Genomic DNA, 18,479 nt, shown 5'->3' with positions numbered 1-18,479 from the left:
TGTTCTGTTTGTCTCACTGCTTGCTTTTGTCCCTCCCCATCTCTTTGTCTTTTAAGCTCTCTGCTCTGTCACAATGTCTTTTACAAGAACTGGCCCAGAAGCATCGGGATGGGAAGGGACTTTGGGGACCATCTTGTTCATCCCGCTTGTTTTCCAAAGGGAGGAGGTGGAGCCCAGAGAGGCTGAGTGGCTGCCTCAAAGCCAGCCAGCATGTTGGAGGCAAGCAGGACCAGAGCACAGAGAGCTTATCCATATATTCATTCATTTAATTCCTTTTTTTAAAAAAAAATTATTTATTTCAGAGAGGAAGGGAGAGAGAGAGAGAGATAGAAATATCAATGATGAAAGAGAATCACTGATCAGCTGCCTCCTGCACACACTCCACTGGGGATTGAGCCTGCAACTAGGGCACATGCCCTGACAGGGAATCAAACTGTGACCTCCTGTTTCATAGGTCAACGCTCAACCACTGAGCTTCGCCGGCCAGGCTCATTCACTTAATTCTTGCAATAAATCTCTGTGGTTGGCTTTATCATCATTTCCATTTAACAGAGGAGACAACTGACACATAGGTGGTTGATGTAACTTACCCAAGGTCACATACCTAGTGAGCAGTTAGCATGTCTGTAGCCCAGTGCTCATGCAGGGACGCCCAGCTCTGGGGACACAGTCCCCTGTGTCTGAGCCCTGGCCTGGCCTCGCTGTGTGAGCTTAAGCAACTCCCTTCATCTCTCTGAGTCTCAGTTTCCTTATCTGTGAAATGAGGCTAATAAGCTGGGAAGGGTCACCAGCTGGAGCCACAACATTAAAACCAACACAAAGGAGAGTAGAACTAATGAAAGTTAAGTTAATGGGAAAGGGGGGGGGGCGGGGAGGTCACAAGGTACAAACACCCAGTTATAAAACAAATAAGACCTGGGACTGTCATGTACAGCGTGGTGACTACAGTCAATAATACTGCACTGTGTATTTGAAAGTTGCTAAGAGAGTAGATCTTAAAAGTTCTCATGGCAAGAAAAACATCTGTAACTACATGTAGTGATGAATGTTAACAAGACATTTTACAATATATACACATATCAAATCATTATGCCGTACACCTGGAACTAAGATGATGCTATATCCTTACTTAAAAAATAGGCTCCTGCCAGTGAACTACTTGGTGATTTGATGGGATGCGTTTATTTTACTTTAACCCTCTCCAGAAATAATGAAAAAGAATTACACAACCAAAAAAAGCACGAAGAGCCAGGGCTTGGCGATAGCAGTTGGACCGCTTGAGTAGCCATGTCTGAAGTCAGACACTGATGCTTTAGTAGCATTATACAATGACTCCCTTTCCTCCTTAAGCCACTTGGAGCTGGGTGTGTGTCATTTCCCACCAACCGCGTCCTTCCTGACACAGGACCAGCACAGGGACCGGAGCTGAGCTCTGCACACGTGGGACAGAGGACGCGGGAGACAGGCATAGGCTGAGCTTCTTTGTGTCGTAGGTGAGACCGCAGCTAACGAAGCAGAGTGGCAGACGATGACATGTTGGTTCATGTTACTATTAAATTAACACTAAATTACTGACTTGATTCATCAAGTGAGAGAATCCAAGCTGAGGACTCATGGGTGGGTGTTGGAACATGTGAGCTATTCTGTCCTTGGATTTTAGGGTTTCAGAAGGAGGTGCAAGCAACATCTCTTTAGCCTCAGACTTTGTCCTGTCCCATGCTATTTGGGTACCACCTGTCAACTGTTGATGCACATCAATTAAACGGGATATACTCACACACCCAGAGGCATGACTCTGGCCCATACACCATCTGTTTCTTTCTCCCAACAGCAACATTTTAGTCCAATACTTATCATGGCACTGCCATCATTATCATCACCACCACCATCATAGGGCATTTACACTATGTCAAATGTTTTTATGCAGCATCTCATTTAATCTTACCAACAATCCCATGAATGTAGGTCTATTAATATTTCCATTGTACAGGTAAAGGAAAAGGCTCAGAGAAGTCAAGCCACCAGTCCAATGTAACACAGCTAGGACACGGTAGAGCAGAACTCTAACCCTAGAGGTGTAATCTCGAAGCCCATGACTTTAACCTTTGTCTGATACCCAGTTCCTAGTAGAGTGGCTGGAAACAGTAACCAGAGAATAAATACTGACTAGGCTGAAACAAGAATAGTAGGGTAGATGTAATTCAGACATGTCTATCAACTTACAATAAGCTCTGTTCTCAATGTGTGACTTTATTTGCCCAAAACATGTATGAGAAGGTTACCTAGAAGGGAAAAGGGTCTTCAATCTCTACCGAAGGAGGGGACATGAAAACATGGCCTAGTTTTGATAGCTAACCACCTCCAAGGAATCTTGTTCAGCTCTACCTCATTCCCATGGGCTTTGGGGCTAGAGACCTGGGTTCAAATTCCAGCACTTTCCAGCTGTGTGACCAGGGGAAATCTCCCCCCCCCCCCCCGCTTTTTTTTTCTGACAAAGGGGGCTACTAATTCTTGTTTCTGCATTGAGTGACTGTAAGAATGCAATTGGATCCTGCATGAAAAGGGTCCAGCAGAGCAATGGATACTTAGCAGGGACACAACACACAAAGGCTATACTTCTTCTTCCTCCGCCAGGCCTCCCCCACCTTAGTTACCGGACATGCTATACTCTTCTGTGCTGATTTACAGAGCATCCTCAAATCTGGGGCTCTTTTTATAATCCTCACCTGAGGATATATTTGTTGATTTTTAAAGAGAGAAAGTGAAAGTGAAAGAGAGAGAGAGAGAGAGAGAGAGAGAGAGAGAGAGAGAGAGAGAGAGAAGAGATTAGTTGCCTCCCATATACACTCCGACTGGGGACCAAACCTGAAAGCTAGGTATGTGCCCTAAATGGGAATCGAACCCGCTACCCTTTTGGTGTACAGGGTGATGCTCCAACTGAGCCCCCCAGCCAGGGCAAGGAAAGAATGCAGGCTGTCAGTAGGACAGGAACAATCTATAAATAGACAGCTGGATGAAATCAAAGTTCAGCTGCAGGAAATCGATACACCACAAGGACTCTGGGGTGACTACTCTAAAGCCCGGGAAACGGAGCCCGCTGCTTCTTTTGTTCCTCCCTGCTGTGGGTAACTGAGTGAACTAAGTCACAGAGCCAGCCAAAGCCACACCTCCACCAGCAGCGGCGAGAACACCGAAAGCAGAGATCACAAACTGAAATGCCAACGGGGCCAGGTAGGGAAGGGGGACAGGTGAGAACTTCAGAGACTTGGATAAACTTCTTATCTTTTAAGATGAACTGGAGATCTGGATTTTCATGGGAAATACTGCTATTTTTAAATGGGGCTATTCATTTTCAAATAGAACACCTGAAGTAAACACAACAAAACAAAACCAACATGAGGGCCAAACAAGACAGGTTAACGAGCTAACAGCACCCTATGAGCTGTCAGGTTGTGTCCGGAGGTCAACTCTAGAAAAAGGCTCGAAGATGCTAGAGTGCTCCTGGGCTGGATTTTAATGGTATTTTACCTCTGGATGGTGTTGCTGATCATGCAATCCATCCTACAGGGGGCGCTCAAGACTGTATCCCTTCAGGCTGATCTCTGGCCATGGAGATTTGGACCCAGTTCAAAGCTGGATGGTAGTGATGCTATTTGGCCCTGTTCATTTTAATGAGGGAGGCGCAATGGGTCCAAATGGGCTTTGGGTGCCTCAAATTTCTGCCAAAGTCTTGGGCAGCAAAGTGAGGCCACGGTGAGGGCACAGGGCTGGAGTCAGGATACTGGAGTTCAACTCCATGCTGGCATGCGACTCTTTTCCACTAGAGAGTAAATTCCCTAAGAGCGAGGATTTTGTCTTGTTCACTGCTAGAAGGCTGCCTGGCACACACTTGCATTAGGCTAATATTTGTTGAATGACTGGCTGACCAAATGGTTGGGGACATCACCAGCTATGGGCCTCAGGCTTCCCACCAATAAAGTGGGAGTTAACAAGGCTGCCCTATTTACCTCGAAGTTGCCACAATGGGACACTGGACGCACAAAAGTGCTTGACAAAAGGTGTAAAGGGCAATGACCTGAGGAGGAACATTTATTATGATCGCTGCCCTTCACTGACATCAGAGGGACAACTTCAGATCCCACCGTGGCTGCCTTTCTCCCACCCTCAGCTTTCTTCTGGCTGCACCAAACTGCTTAGAAGGAAGCCCCAAAATGACCACTCAGATTTTCATTTCCATTTTGTACAAAGACGGGGGAAGATATGCTACCTTGCATTGTCCCGGCCGTGTGACTTCAAGAAATTCATATCTCGGTATCGGGAGAGAAATGCCACCAGTTGGTCATTTGTCCTGTAAACAAACAAAGAGGAAAGTTAGAATCCGCCAGAGACCATGGGGAATTGAGTCTTGGCTCCATTCTTTGTCACGGAAAACAGCATCCCTCCTCCTTTCACACCACACCCGCTGAAAAGGCTGTATTCTTTGATGAGTCACCATCACTGACCTCACCACACCACACTGTATGCTCCCTGCTCTGTGAGCTCCTTGGGGATAAGCATAACATCTTATTTTGGAATCTTCGGTGCCCAGCCTTGGGCTTGACAAATAGTAAGTCATCATTGCGTAGCTCAATGCAAATACATAGCCACTCCAGGGCCTTTGCCCTTGCTGAGCGTGGCAAATCCTGTCCTGTATCTTCCCTTTACTAGCCGCCTGTGGTTATCCAGGTCCCCTTTCAAATGTCATCTCATCAGAGAGGTGTTTTATAGCCACCCCACCTAACGTGGCACCCGCGCCCCCCCCCCCATCTCTACCTTTATCATATCACTTTATTGACTTCATCCTCTTACCAACATCTGAAGATGTTGAACTTCCTGATATTAGGATTTTAAGTTCCATCAGGACAGAACTAGCTGCACTTGCTCATCACTGGCATGTAGCAGGAGCCACATGAATGTTTGTGGATGAATAAATGACTCTAAGTGAGATGAGTGTGAACTGACTCAAATGTATTTTGAGAAATGAATGAATGAGTGAGTGAACGCCTGACTACCAAGTTCTCAATAACCACTGGGCCACTGATTGAGAGATCTTTAAAAAAGATAAAGTGCGATACAAACAAATGACAACGTTCCCAGCATTGTTATCCCAAATGTATCACCATCCATCTCGGCACTAGCAGTGTAGTCACAGCTAATCAGCGTGTGCACACAGCTGTGACAGCATTTTAAAAGGCAGTCACACCGGTCTCCATCTGCCAGAAATGTAGTCTCCTCTTTCACTGAATAAACCCAAACAGGTAACCGGTGCTGAAGTGACAGCTCCTTTATCATCGGGCTTCTCTGCTCAGGGGTTTTTATTGAGAAGAAAAGGGTTAACCATTGTTTCAAATTGGGAGAAACGCACAGGCAGTGAAAAGGAAGGACATTTATGGGAACAGACTGGAGGCCAGACCTTTGGGCGGCAGGCGGGTGCCTTAGAAGGTGATGCCTGGGCTCAAGACGCGGGAGAATCTGGAGACAGATCCCTGGGGCTCTCCTGACCAGGCTCTGCGTGTCTCGAGGTAAGTCATTTACCTTCCCTGCACTCACCTGGGTGGGTTTAAGGGGCACACAGTAGGTGTACAATAAGTACAAGCTTCTCTACTCTTTCTGCCTCCCATCATCTGGTCCAAGCCGCCACAACCCCTCACGGCTCGCTCCTTCGTTTCCCTGCATCTCCCTGCAGTCGCGCCTCTCCAAGCCCCTGTTCTGTGATTGGATGACTCATGTTTGACCAACTCATAATTCCAGCGGAGGGGGCACAGAGCAGTTAAGAGATGCTGCAGTGGAAATGAGCACTGCCGATGTCCCGTCCCGTTACTGAAATAAACACCGATGCAAACCCAGCCCTTCCAGCAGGCAGACTCCAGAGAAACCCCGTGCGCCTGCAACGGGCTAAATCCGGCACACACAGCGACTCAGCCCTGCCGGTGCTCAGAGGTGAACCCCGGGGATGCAGACAAAGGCTCGCCCCACGTGTCTGCACAGTGATGGTGCGTCTCCTGTGTGGACAAACCCGCCCACTCACTGCAAGGTGAAGCCCACGCATGCCCCACGCCAAGTGACGGCAGCTTGTGGGCAGAGGGCCTCTTGAAGTTGCTGGGAGAGGTCTTAACTGAAGCAGCCTATAAAAAATTAAAGCGAGCTCCCTCCCAACCATCTACACGTCCTAGCATTTCCTATTCACCAGCCCCCTCGCTACTCTCTGTGCCAGTTCATTATTGTTGTCCTGATGAATACGGGGACAAGTTAACCTCTGAATGGGTCCCTGGCAGCAGGAATAATAAACAGGGGCCTCTCAGTAGCCTCAGTGGGAGGATTGAAGGGGCCGGGTTGGGGCTCCCGGGGGGGGCCCCTCTCTTGAAGCCTCAGGCCTCCCAGGGTCAGCGGCTGCAGCTCCATTTGGCAACCCCAGAAAGCCCTTTCAGGGCCCTGAGCTGGGGCCATTTTCACATTTACCGCTTCACCAAGTCCCCATCTGACTGGGATGAATAGGCATTTAGCGAATTTACTTAGCGATGCTTCCACATGAAATCCTCTCAAAAGATGACATCTTGGGGGAGGGAGGGCCGGTGGGGAGGGAGCCGTGGCTTCCAGGCCCAGAGCTTGTGGGTAAAGCCGCTTTTCAAAGCAGAGAGCGGTGTCCCCTGCCTGTCCCCTCTCTCTGGGGCCCGGTCCCCCTCGCTCTCCCTCTGCATGAAAAGCCTGCTGGGAATTCTAAAGCCTGTCTCCCAGCTCTTCTCCAAGGGGAGAGGGAATTCGGCTGGGGACCAAGTTTTCCTATTGTTGCTTGCAGACGCCTGTCGATAATTGCCTACATAATATTTAGTTCTCTCCAGATAATTAACAGCTTGCGATCTGTTGACATGTTACCCAGTCCTAGTCTCTCTCTCCGCCCCTCACACACACTTCTCCCTCACTCTCTCTGGTGGAGTCATTTGCCAAGTGGCTCCCACAGCTCAGCACTGTGTCTGTCTCCCCAGCAATTTCTTTGCACCTCGTGCAGAAATCATTAGAAGGCGCGTCTCTTCCTCTGTCCTCTGACTCAGGATGGTGACTCGGGTCCATCACGGTCCCCGCTGGGGACACTGGGACATCTTTGTTTTGATAAACATGGTTTTCAATAAATACATATTAAAATAACTGTATTGGAACCATATGGGGATATTGGTTGAAACGAATAAATAAATGAATAATGAAAGAAGCTCCACTGACCAGGTATGGAATGTCCACATAGCCCAGGCCCCACGTTATTGTGTTTAGTTTTCACAAAGATGCCATCAAAGGTGAGCTTCATTTCCATCTTACGGATGGGCAGCTGAGACTCAGAGAGGTCACCCCTTTAGTAAAATGAAGATTCAGGATTGGAACTACCAGATCGACTGCTTCACCAATGAATGTGTGAATGAATGAATGAGTGAGTGAGTGAATTCCACTCCAGGTGCAGAAAAGATACGGTGCTCTGAGGCCTCCCCATTGCATCTCGTCTTTACAGCAAGAGCACCAGCCCTCTGCCGTGAGACGCTGTGTCTCAGGCTCCCCCCAACACCTCCTGAGTTAAACTCTGCTTTTTAACAAGATTCCCAGGTGAGGCGCCTGCCCTTTAGAGCTTAAGAAGTGCTGCTTTAAGTCAAGCATGGATAGCGGTAGTTAATTCTCTTTCCTTCTTCATCTTCTCCCCATGGGCTCTTCCTGAAAGCCCAGACCTCGAGCATGTTCCTTTCATCTCCGTAAGCCTCACGTGTTGCGAGTATTAAGTAAAATAATGCGTGTAAGACCTGTGCAGTGGCACCTGGCATATCCTAAGCCTTTGATAAATGTTGCCTGTTACCTAACAATACAGGGTGGAGCAAACGTAGGTTTACCGTTGTGAGTACATGAGACACAGAGTTTATTCTTACGTTCTTATTTATTGATTATTGTATTAGTTTCCATACGGGCAACTGTAAGCCTCCTTTTGCCCTGCCCTGTGCTGTTATTGCCATTTTGAGCGCCTAAGACATTTGCACGGGCTCAGCAGTGCAAGGACCCAGCCTACTTTGAACTTGGAAGGCTTCCTGTGCATCACACCCACGCGATGTTCTGCAGAGCATGGTCTGAACACGCCTAGAAGGGACTTATCCAGTCTCCAAGCCGGTGTCGGAGTTGGGAACTGTCTCCCAGGGGCCCCTGCACCACCACACGTGTCTAATATGCAGAATGGCTCTGGGCTGCACACACAGGGAGGGGCATGGCACACCCCCCCCTCCCCCAAGAGCACAGCCACAGCTCAGGAGCCCAGCCACAGCCATGCCATCTGCTGGCACGTGTGACAGGCGAGGAGAGGATGGAGCCTGCTTAGCCTCCACTAGGAAGAGGCCCAACACAGAGCCCACTTCCCTTCTCTGGGTCCCTCCTGCCCCCCACACTTGGGCCCCAAATTTCCTCCAATAGAGGATGCTGAAGAATCAGGGGTGCTCACGACTAAGGGTGAGGCTGATGGTGCTCAGGCGGAAGTGAAGCACAAGAGTTTTGTGAATGTCAGGATTCAGGATTTCAAAGCCCTGATGCAGACTGGCAAGTCTGCACAGACCCGAGGGGCCAGATTCAGCCCTCCTGGGCACGGGGCGTGGGCCATCTGTGGAGCAGAAACGTGCAGGAGGGTAGTGAAGGAAGGACTGTGGGATAGGACAAGCAGAGGGTGGTGAGGGTCGTCTGAGCTCAGTTTCTACTCCTGGTGTATCATCTGTACAGTGATCTCACCTCATATGTATGTTCCATTTACATACCACTTTAGCTTCACCCTAAGCAACGATATATGTGATCACTTGTGTACCTTTTCCCCCTCAAATTTTAAATTGAGGTAAACACATAAGCTTGCATTTGCCATCTCAACCATCGTTAAGTGTAGAGTTCCATAGTATTAAGTACATTCATACTGTTGTGCAACCATCACCACCATCCATCCCAAAACTTCTTTTCATCTTGTAAAACTGAACTCATTAAATAACGACTCCCTATTTCCTCCCTGCCCCGAGCCTCTGGCAACCACCATTCTTCTTTCTGTCTCTATGAACAGTCAAATTCATACAGTAGACAAACGCTAGATACCTCACCTAAGTGGAATCACACGGTATTTGTCTTTTTGTGTGACTGGCTTCTTTCACCCAAAATCCTGTCCTCAAGGCTCATCCACATGGTAGCATGTGTCAGAACTTCCTTCCTTTTTAAGGCTGAGTAATATTCCATCAGGGCGTACCAATGTTATGTGGTTTCCTGTTACATGTGAAAAGCAACAACAACTACTTCCTGTGTGACTCCTACAGCAACCTGGCTGCCAGGGGCCTATGTAGGGTGGCCAAGGGATCTGGTTTGCCCAGGACTGAGGGGATGCCCCGGGCATAGAGTCCTTAGTTTTAAAGTCAGACAGTCCTAGGCAAACCTAGATGAGTTGGTGACTCCAGGCAGATCGATCTGCCGAGGGATGTGTGACCACAGGAGAAATGTCACACTCTGTCCTTTAATGACGAGCCGAAGCGTACAGAAAACACAATGGTGGGGTGGCCAACTGTAACCCTGTCCTATGCTTTTAAAATGATGATTATGGAAACTCAGATTACAGCGAGATAAGAGAATGAAATGACAGCAATGGCAACAACATCTGACACTGGAGTGCCTGCTATGGGGCCAGGCACTATTCTAAGCATTTGTTAACCCACTTGTTCCTTATGGCAACCCTGTGAAGTAAATGCTATTATATTCATGCCCATGTTTTAGGACAAGTACGGACCTGACTGTTTTATGCAATGATGTATCCTGCTGTTCTGTCTAATAAGCACATACGGGTGAACTTCACCTTTTAATGGCTGCACAGAATTCTGTGGATGGGCACAGCCAATCCCCTAGCGATGGTCATTTAGATTACTCCCCCCTCCCCTTATAGATTCTGCTACTATGAACATCTTTGCATATTTATCTTTCCAGATGTAGGTAGGATAGATGGATTCTATAGGATTAAATTTCTAGATGTGGAATTGTTCATGCAAAGGGCCCTTTTTAGTCTCTCTTTGCTTTCAGAAAGAGGCACCAATGGGAATGAGGCTGCCCCAGTGGAGGGCATGGCTGGGGCCCCCCACCATTGCACAGGAAGCAAGCCAGCCGGCCACCAGGCAGGTGGGGAGGGGGAGAAAATGGCAAAGATGATAGACTAAGAGTGGGGGATGCCCTGCAGAGGCTGGTGGGCTTCTCTGGCAGGCTGGTGAGGCCAGGCAGGGGCCATCTTGCTTCTTGCTACCAACAACCAGTGGGACCCAAATGGGCTTTCCGTCCCGGCGCAAGGGGTGTGCGTGGGGATGCACAGAGCTATCTCCTCCAATGCCCGGGGAGCTGCTCCGGCTGGTGCCCATCTGTCTGCTAACTGGGCCCCTTGGACAATACTTTTTTGGGAGCCTGGCTATCGTCCTGAGATGAGCAGGCATTGGGTCTAATTCTGTTCTGTTCCTCCAGGACTTGACACATAGTAGGTGCTCAACAACTATTTACTGACATGCTTAACAAATGCCCGAGGGTGGGGGGCTGGTGCGCAGGGCTCCTGGGTGCGGCTCCGGGCCTAGCACAGCGCCTGCCTCCCTTAGAGGGGCTCTGCCCAGGAAGGCAGAGAGCGCTGTTCCTCCTGCATCCGTGCCTTTGCCCAGCCCATTCCCTCACCCAGGATGCTCTTCCCCATGTCCCCACCCAGAACTGGGAGAGTCGCGGGGCAGCGAACCCCAGGGCATGGGCACACACGGAGTCATTCCATTGCAGAGATCCTCTTCATTGCCTACCAAGTGCTAAGTGCGCCTCCTCCCTCCTTTAACCTCACCATCACCCCAGCAAGCCAGCACTAGTTTACACGTGAATAAGGTCGGGCTCAAGGAGATTTAAGGGCTTGGCCACAGTCTGAGGAGAGGGGAGAGGAGGTAGGGACCTCCGCTCCAGGCCCAGAGTCAGGGCTCGTCTCAGTCCTGCTTCCTGTGGTGAATAAGCTTCGTGTGTGTGCTCCGTTTCGTTAGAAAGAGCCAGGAAGCAAACACAGGAATCGCAGCGGTCGTCTGAAGCCTCCTACGTCCCTTCAAGGGGACCACTGCCCACACGGGTTGCACAGCGGGAGTGACAGATGAAGCCTCTGTCCCGGGGGTGGGCCCTGCTTTTGCGCTTGTCTGACATCTGAGCCCCGTCACCTACTTTCCTCTCCCTGCATTCCACCTCCAGAGCGGTTCGAACCCATTTCCCATGTGGCTTATTTCCGTTTGGGTGGGGGCCGTGACTGCCATCACTTTGTCCCCGACTCTCTGGACGGGTCATGCTTGGACCCTACTGCTGGAGTCTTCTTGTCTAATAAGGCGGCCAGGATTCCAGAACAGTAAGAAAGGTCCAGAGCAAAGCACCGGGATCAGAAAAGGGTGATCCCCGATTCAAATGCAGTCAGTTTACAGTGACACCCATGTTTGCGAGATGCAGGGGGAAATGGGTGGGAGAAGCTAGGTGCTGTATTTCTCCCAGGATCCCGTGGGCACAATTACAGCCACAGTCGGGGACCGATAGGCTCATCTGGAACATAAGTGTGATCACGCCCCCTCTTCTACTTAACATCCTCGATGCTCTCCATCCCCTGCAGGGCGGTGCCCTGACTCCCTAACAAGCATGCAGGGTGGTTTGTGAGCTTGCCCTGCCTGCTCCATCTTTGCAATTACTTGAAGTTTTCTAAGCGTCCTGAGCTCTTCATCACTCTAAGGCTTTGCATGCTGTTTGCTCCCCTGGGAAACATCTCCCATTTCCTGGACGGATCAGGTGCCAGACACCTGGAACAGCAGTGGGTAAGGTAGCTGTGGTCCCGTATCCTCAGGGAGCACACAGGACAGTGGGGAAGGGAGGCCTACAGGTAGAGTCTTATGATGGGGGTGAAACACGGGGTGAACGGACGCACCATGCACGCTGGAGACGCCAGGGGCTGGTGGCCCCCTCCACTCAGGCAGACAGCGCATCAGAGAACCACCTGGATAACAAAACCCGCTCACTTCTCATTGGATTTGTCTTTTTTTTTTTTGTTACCGACAAAAACATTTCAGAATTAAAACATGCTCATCGCCGTTGCAGGAACTAGCAAATCATTTCTCAAACTCTCCACGCTTTCACAGACCATTTGTAAGACACACATTTCTCACTTTGAACGTACACAAGCCATTCTGAGAAGCAGTTTATCTGACCGTCCATCAGCGGGAACTTTTCACACATCAGCCCTTCCTCCAGATATCACGGAAAGGTCACTGACAAGCATCAGCATCCAGAGGCTACGCCTGATCCTCGAACACCAACAGGAATCATGAATGAAGAACTAAATTGTCCTTCAGCAGTGGCGCGCGCGTGTGTGTGTGTGTGTGTGTGTGTGTGTGTGTGGTCTATTTGATTGTTATTTTAATTATCTGAGATCTGGTTGTCCTCTTATATCACCAGACATCTCAAAGGAGCAGAACATGTTGGTTAACCAAATTGTGCATCCCCTTACAGCCACTGATTACGGACAGTTGTTTGATTTGGTTGTGGGGGGAGGGAAGGGGAACAAGACCAGGTCTGCTCTGGAGGACAAAGATTGAATCTTAAAAGTCCATGTGATTTAGGTAGAAAAGTGAAATCCCGGCCACGATAAAAGCTGTTTTCAGAGAAGCATTTGTAGAAATTTCTCTCTGATCTTTGCCACTTTGTTGCTGTTGATTTTCAGCCAGTTTCTCAGGTTCACTGAGCCTGCGCGTCCCAATTTGCACAAAGGGGATAACAATCAATGGTCTCTAAGGTGCCTGTGTGTTGTGGGCGTGGCACACACAGTGCTTGGCCCCGAGCAGGTGCTCAGTAAACGAAAGCCTTCAGGAAGATTCCTACGGCCTTTGCTTAGAGATGCCCTTTGCTTAGAGATGCCAGAGGAAAGGCATGCCCACTGCTTGCCAGTCCTCCGCCAACCTGGGCCATTTTTCTCCCGCACACCTGTGTTCTTAGACCAGTGTAAGTTAGGTATGTTTAAGTCCCTTGACTATAAGCGACTTGAGGACGGGAATCTTGTCTGATTCATCTATATTTCCCCAGCGTCCAGAATAGGCCCCATACCTCTAGCAGGGTCTCGCAGCCTCACTCCTCTTTCTCTTTGGGGTCCCCAGGCCCATTTCAGAGTGGCCCACAGCAATTGTTCAGGTTATATGTGTTGCATTCCAGAATGACGGCCTTTGTCCATACTTTGTCCACATTTTTGCCCAATCAGCTCCTGCTTATCTTTATAAGAACCGGCTCAGTGTCAGCTCAGCTGGGAAGGGCTAGAGTATAAATAAGCATTAACCTAAACTGAACTGCTAAGCTCAACTTTCCCTCTTGCGTGTGTGGCTAAGACCCCTCCCCGCCTCCACACACATTTTACACTACCCTGGGTTTATAGAAATGATGGCAAAGACTTATAGTAATAATTTATTAATTCCAATTTCACCAGACAGGAGTCCCTAATGCACCAACACTAACATATCAGAATTTGGAGCAATGAAACTAATGCAGACCCAAGACCAGAGAGACGCAGGTTCAACTCCTGGTTCCACCACTTATTAACTGTGTAGCCTGGGGCAGGTCATTTGAAGTTCAATTTCCACACCTTTAAATCTGAGGATGGTAACAATATCTACTTTATAGGTTGTGATAAGGATTGAATGAGATAAGAGGGCGTTAACTGTTGGTCACAATGGGAAAATCCTGGCTGATAGAGAAACTGGTACTGGAGGTGGGGTAAGGGACGGTGCGTAGGGGGAAGCACAGAGATCTCCTCTAGGAGGGGTAGGCTGGCCCACCCAGTGCTAGACTGTGAGCTGTTATTGTTGTTACTATCATGACTTCTTCTCCGGGCCTGGAGCCTGTGTTCCGCTGGGGGTAGGACACCACAAGGATCTCCATCGCTCAGAATGTCAGGGCCAGGTCAGGTCAGATTTCAGCCCCGGGGTGGGACTGAGCTCCAAGGACAGCTGACTGTCACCGATAGCCGTGGGCAGCATGCCAGGTGTCCTAGCCTCTCTGTCCTGGAACAAGGTCAAAATGCGCTGCCACACAGAGAAGCCACACGCTCCCCCACAGAAAAACAAACGCCAGGCCACCTCGGCAGACCTCAAGCACACGCAGATTCTTGGCTCGAGAGAGGGAGCCTGGAGGACCAGGACATGCTGCACCCAGTGTATCCTCTCCCCACAGAGTCCCAAGGCTGCGTGTTTATTTCAGAGGACCGAAGAGACGTTAAAAAAAGAACGCAGGCTGTTGAAACAGAGGACACAGGCTCTGAGGTACGGACCTGCAGTTCTCAGAGACAGAAAACTTCTAAAACGTTCTAAGAGAAACTTGATCATAGAGCTCAGTGGTTCTCTGGCAGCATCTGGGGTGGTCCTACTTCCTGCCGGCTGGAGGGGGAGGGGGCAGCCTCGGGCTGGCTCACTTGAGGTTTCTGCAGAGAAGAGCCCATTTACCATATTAGGGTTGTGGGTGAAATTCCAATTGAAAAAAAAAAGAATATGTAGAAGCTTAAAAATAAAAGCTCCAAAATCATTAAGGAGGATGGCCACTTTAGATTCCAATTGTTTGGTTTGGGAGGAGGACAGGGTATAGCATCTGCGTACACCTCTGGCAGGACTGGCTGGGCTCGGCTCTCACTCACCGTCTCACCTGGGCTGGTGCAATTACTCTGAGCAGCACAATTGCCTTTTAAACAACGGGATTCGTAACAGGACACATTTCATAAAGGTGTTTTGAGGATAAAAGGCATGATGCACTTACCATGGGTGCTTGCTATGCAGTAAACACTTAAATATTAGCCGGGTTAGTAACATGTGTGAAAGGCTTAGTCCAGTGCCTGGAACATATGAAAATGCTTGATGATCTCATTGCTCTAGTTACTTCTTCTTTCCGAGGAGGGACGTGACGGCTGGGTTTCCTAGGCTGCAACACACAGGCCTCGGGGGTTCCCCAGGGGAAGCTGTGGCCCCGAGGACATCAACAGGGCCCACAAGCCAAGACCAAGCCCTCTCTGGTCAGTTCCCTTGCCGGCCCCAAAGGGCTGACTGAGATTAGCCAAAAGAGGAAACCCGCGTATAGAAGCCGGAATCCCCTTCCTTTCCTACTCTATTCTTACTCTTACTTCCCTTTCTCTCTTAAGTAGTTGAATCACCTACATTAAAAAGGCGCCATAGTGCGGAAGAACTGAAAACAGTTGCTCAAACAATAACTTGTGCACGGCCATTCATGGAAGCCCCGAAGAGGAAATAACCCAAATAGCCATCGATGGATGAACGGCTAAGCCAAATGCAGTCTGTCTGTACAATGGAACAGTACTCAGCCATAAAATGCAGTGAAAGGCCGGACACAGGCTACAACATGGCTGGACCCTGAAAACTGATGCTCCGAGGAAGAAGCCAGGCACCAGAGGTCGCCTACTGCACGATTCCTTTTGTGTGAAATGCCCAGAACAAGTAGATCCAGGGACAGACGGCAGATTGGTGGTTGCCAGGGATTGCCAGAGTGGAAAGGAGAGAAACTGCTTAATGGGTCCAGGGTTTCCTTTTGGGGTGATGACAATGGCTGGAACTAGATAGTGATGATGCCTGCACAACACTGTAAATGTCTCTGATGATAAATTTCATGTGTATTTTACCATAATAAGAAAGTACCAGTTGAACCTCCTAATCAAACGGATAAAAAAAGCCATCATAACACAGCTATAATAATAACCACGCTTGGTATGCCATACCTATTTTATATACACTGTGCACCGAATCCTCACAAGCAGCCTAGAAGGCAGGCAGGTTAGATCCCTTTCACAATGAGCAAACCGAGATCCTCAAAGCTTGGGCAACTCGTCTAATAACAGTGATGCTGATATACGGAGAGTCTAAGTCATGTGTTCTAGGCATCTGATATATAGTGATTCATTCTGCCTTCCCAACAACCTCATGAAGTAGGTGCTATTCTTCTCACCCATTTTGCGGAATAGGAGGAACAGTGGTTAAGTTACTTGTGTAGGGCTAGACACACACAAAACAGGAGCAGGGACTTGCACCCAGGCCACCTGACCTCAGAGTCCAAAGGCCTACACCACAGAGGTTGGAGGTCACGAGGCTTGGTCACGGAAACTGGAGAGAATGTGGGTAGCGAGGCCCTGCCTCCCAAGGAGGACGGGTAGACTGGACACCTGCCACATGACATCAAGAGGTTTTGTGTGGGATTTAGACCTTCTCACAGACTGTGTGCAAGCCAGCACATGTCCGGACAGGTGTCACCTGTCAACATCCCTCAGCTGCTGGGCTCCCAGATGGGGCCCCTCTATCTGTGCTGGCACCTCCGGTTGAGTGGAGAAGCGGCTGAGCCAGTGGTGGGATTGAGGACAAGCCACCATGGCTCACTGTTCTGAAATAAAGTCTGGCTCTTTGGAACATTTTCCATTCTCATCATGGAAGCATCAGGAAATGCCTCTAGCTGGAAGAAATAAGTGAAGACAAAACCCCTCAAAAGATCCTCCATCCAGGAATAAGCCCAGAGATGCTTTTCATGATTGTGGAAACGAAAAATCATGCAATGAAGTATCAGCGAGGCTTCTGCCACTTAGGAATAAATGACAACAGGCCTGCTGTTGTCACAGTGGGCGCTGTGGATGGCCACCGACCATTCATTTGATCCTTTATTCCTTACGTCAGTAAGGACTTACTGTGCTCCTACTATGTGCCAGGCACTGTACCAGGCACTGTACCAGGCACTAGAGAAACAGTGCGAGAAACAGTGCTGAGCGGAACACACATCATCTCCGCTCTCCTGGAACTGTCACTCTGGGCCACCTTCACTGTCATCATTTGTGGAGCATTTTCTCTCCACCAGGTAAGGCACCTCCCATTTCACCGATGAATCCTCACAGCAAAGGCTGAAGTAGGCCACTGCGATGGTTTCCACTTTGCAGATGAGAAAACCAAGGTGTGGAGAGGACGAGCAACTTGCCCAAGGTTTCATGGCCAGTAAAAGGGACAGCTGGACTCGGACTCTGCCAGCTCCTCACATGCACACGTCTGATGGCTTTGCTACAGTCCTAATGGCCTGAGCGCTGGGAAATTTCTAGCAAACAGAGGGCAGAGAGAGAGTTTCAGGGTCCAGCCCCAGGGAACCCAGGGCCTGGAGACCAAGCATATCATGTGCTGTAGAAAGGCCCAGCAGAAAGGAAGTAACAGCAGTGAAACCACAGGGGTGGGGAAGTAGCCTGGTGGAAAGAAACGGCCTGAGCTGTAATGTACATATCCACCAGCAGAAAATATTACCTATCATATTTCCCCTCCTCCAGCAGGCTGGTGAAGTTCTCTACTTCTTTCCACTTCCTTTTGTTCTCACTGCCAAGTAGTTGATTAGGAACTAACGCTATCTCATCATAGCATAAACCAATAAAATACTTTTCAAAGGTAACCTGTTGCTTTTAGAATAAACTTGGGCTCCTTACCATGGCTCTCAGGCTTCGATACCATCTGGGCTGACCCATCTCTCCAGCCTTATTCTATTGGCATATCCCCTTACCACACCCTGTCCACATAAGCCTCTCTTCACTTGCTGCATGGGCCTGTTCCCTCATGCCCCAGGGCCTTTGCACATGCAGCTTGCTCTGGTTGGAACACTGATCCCCCATTTTTTTCAGTTAATTTCTCTTCTTCAACCTTTAGCTCAAAGGCACTTCTCCAGGGAAGCTTTCTCTGACTCCCTAGAAGAGAAGAGGTTATATGCATGTCTGTTTCCTATATTTATGCACGTAGACTTCGTTCCTTAGAATGTCATAAAGATGTAATAATTTCATGGCCCAATACGTGAGGCCAGAGAGGTTAGCTATCCTACTGGTGGTTGTAACCCCAGGTTCTAGCAAATGTCTGGCACGTAGTAGGTTTACAATAAGCATGGGTTGATTGACTGAATGAGTTAATCAATAATGAGGTCCTAAAGCTATTTCATTAGAGGCAACATGGTCATTGCCTTAGCTGAAAAGTGCTCTGTCTTCCCAAGCTGACAGTGCAAGCTGTGGTGGACTCATGAGATGAATTACAAGAGGGGAACCCAGACACATCTAGGCAGAAAGAGGGTGGGGAACCAAACACACAAGATCAGCCAGCTTTACAGCAAGCAAAACAGGAACACAGGTCCAGTCACTCTGGGGAATCTTTGAGAATTAGTTGGCATTAAGGCATCAGTCAGCAACTTGCCTGGCCAGCCCAGAAAGATAAACGAGTCTTGTGCTCTCAGGGGGAGCAGTGAGCTGGGGTAAGTGCTGAAACCAATGAGTCTTGGGATTCAGCATCATTAACCTTTCTGATTCAGATTGAGGAAGGTGGCGTGGGGTGAATTACGGTGCTAATGAGAACCAGGTATTTCTGACGGGTTTATGTAGA

General features: G+C 49.1%; 1 protein-coding gene across 4 annotated transcripts in view; it reads right to left on the bottom strand.

Moving 5' to 3' along the window:
• Positions 1-18,479, bottom strand: part of XYLT1 (xylosyltransferase 1) — a 305,653-nt gene that overhangs the window by 39,364 nt on the left and 247,810 nt on the right. For all 4 annotated transcript variants that reach the window (XR_013813923.1, XR_013813924.1, XM_079779721.1 and 1 more), the window contains exon 6: positions 4,268-4,348. Coding sequence is in view for 2 of the 4 variants with exons in the window: in XM_079779721.1 (XP_079635847.1) it covers positions 4,268-4,348 (81 nt within the window). In the remaining 2 variants the exon portion in view is untranslated. The remainder of the gene's footprint in view (positions 1-4,267; positions 4,349-18,479) is intronic.

This window comes from Cnephaeus nilssonii (genome assembly GCF_951640355.1).
Source record: "Cnephaeus nilssonii genome assembly, chromosome: 2".
NCBI lineage: Eukaryota > Metazoa > Chordata > Mammalia > Chiroptera > Vespertilionidae > Cnephaeus > Cnephaeus nilssonii.
This window is presented reverse-complemented; position numbering and strand designations above follow the sequence as displayed.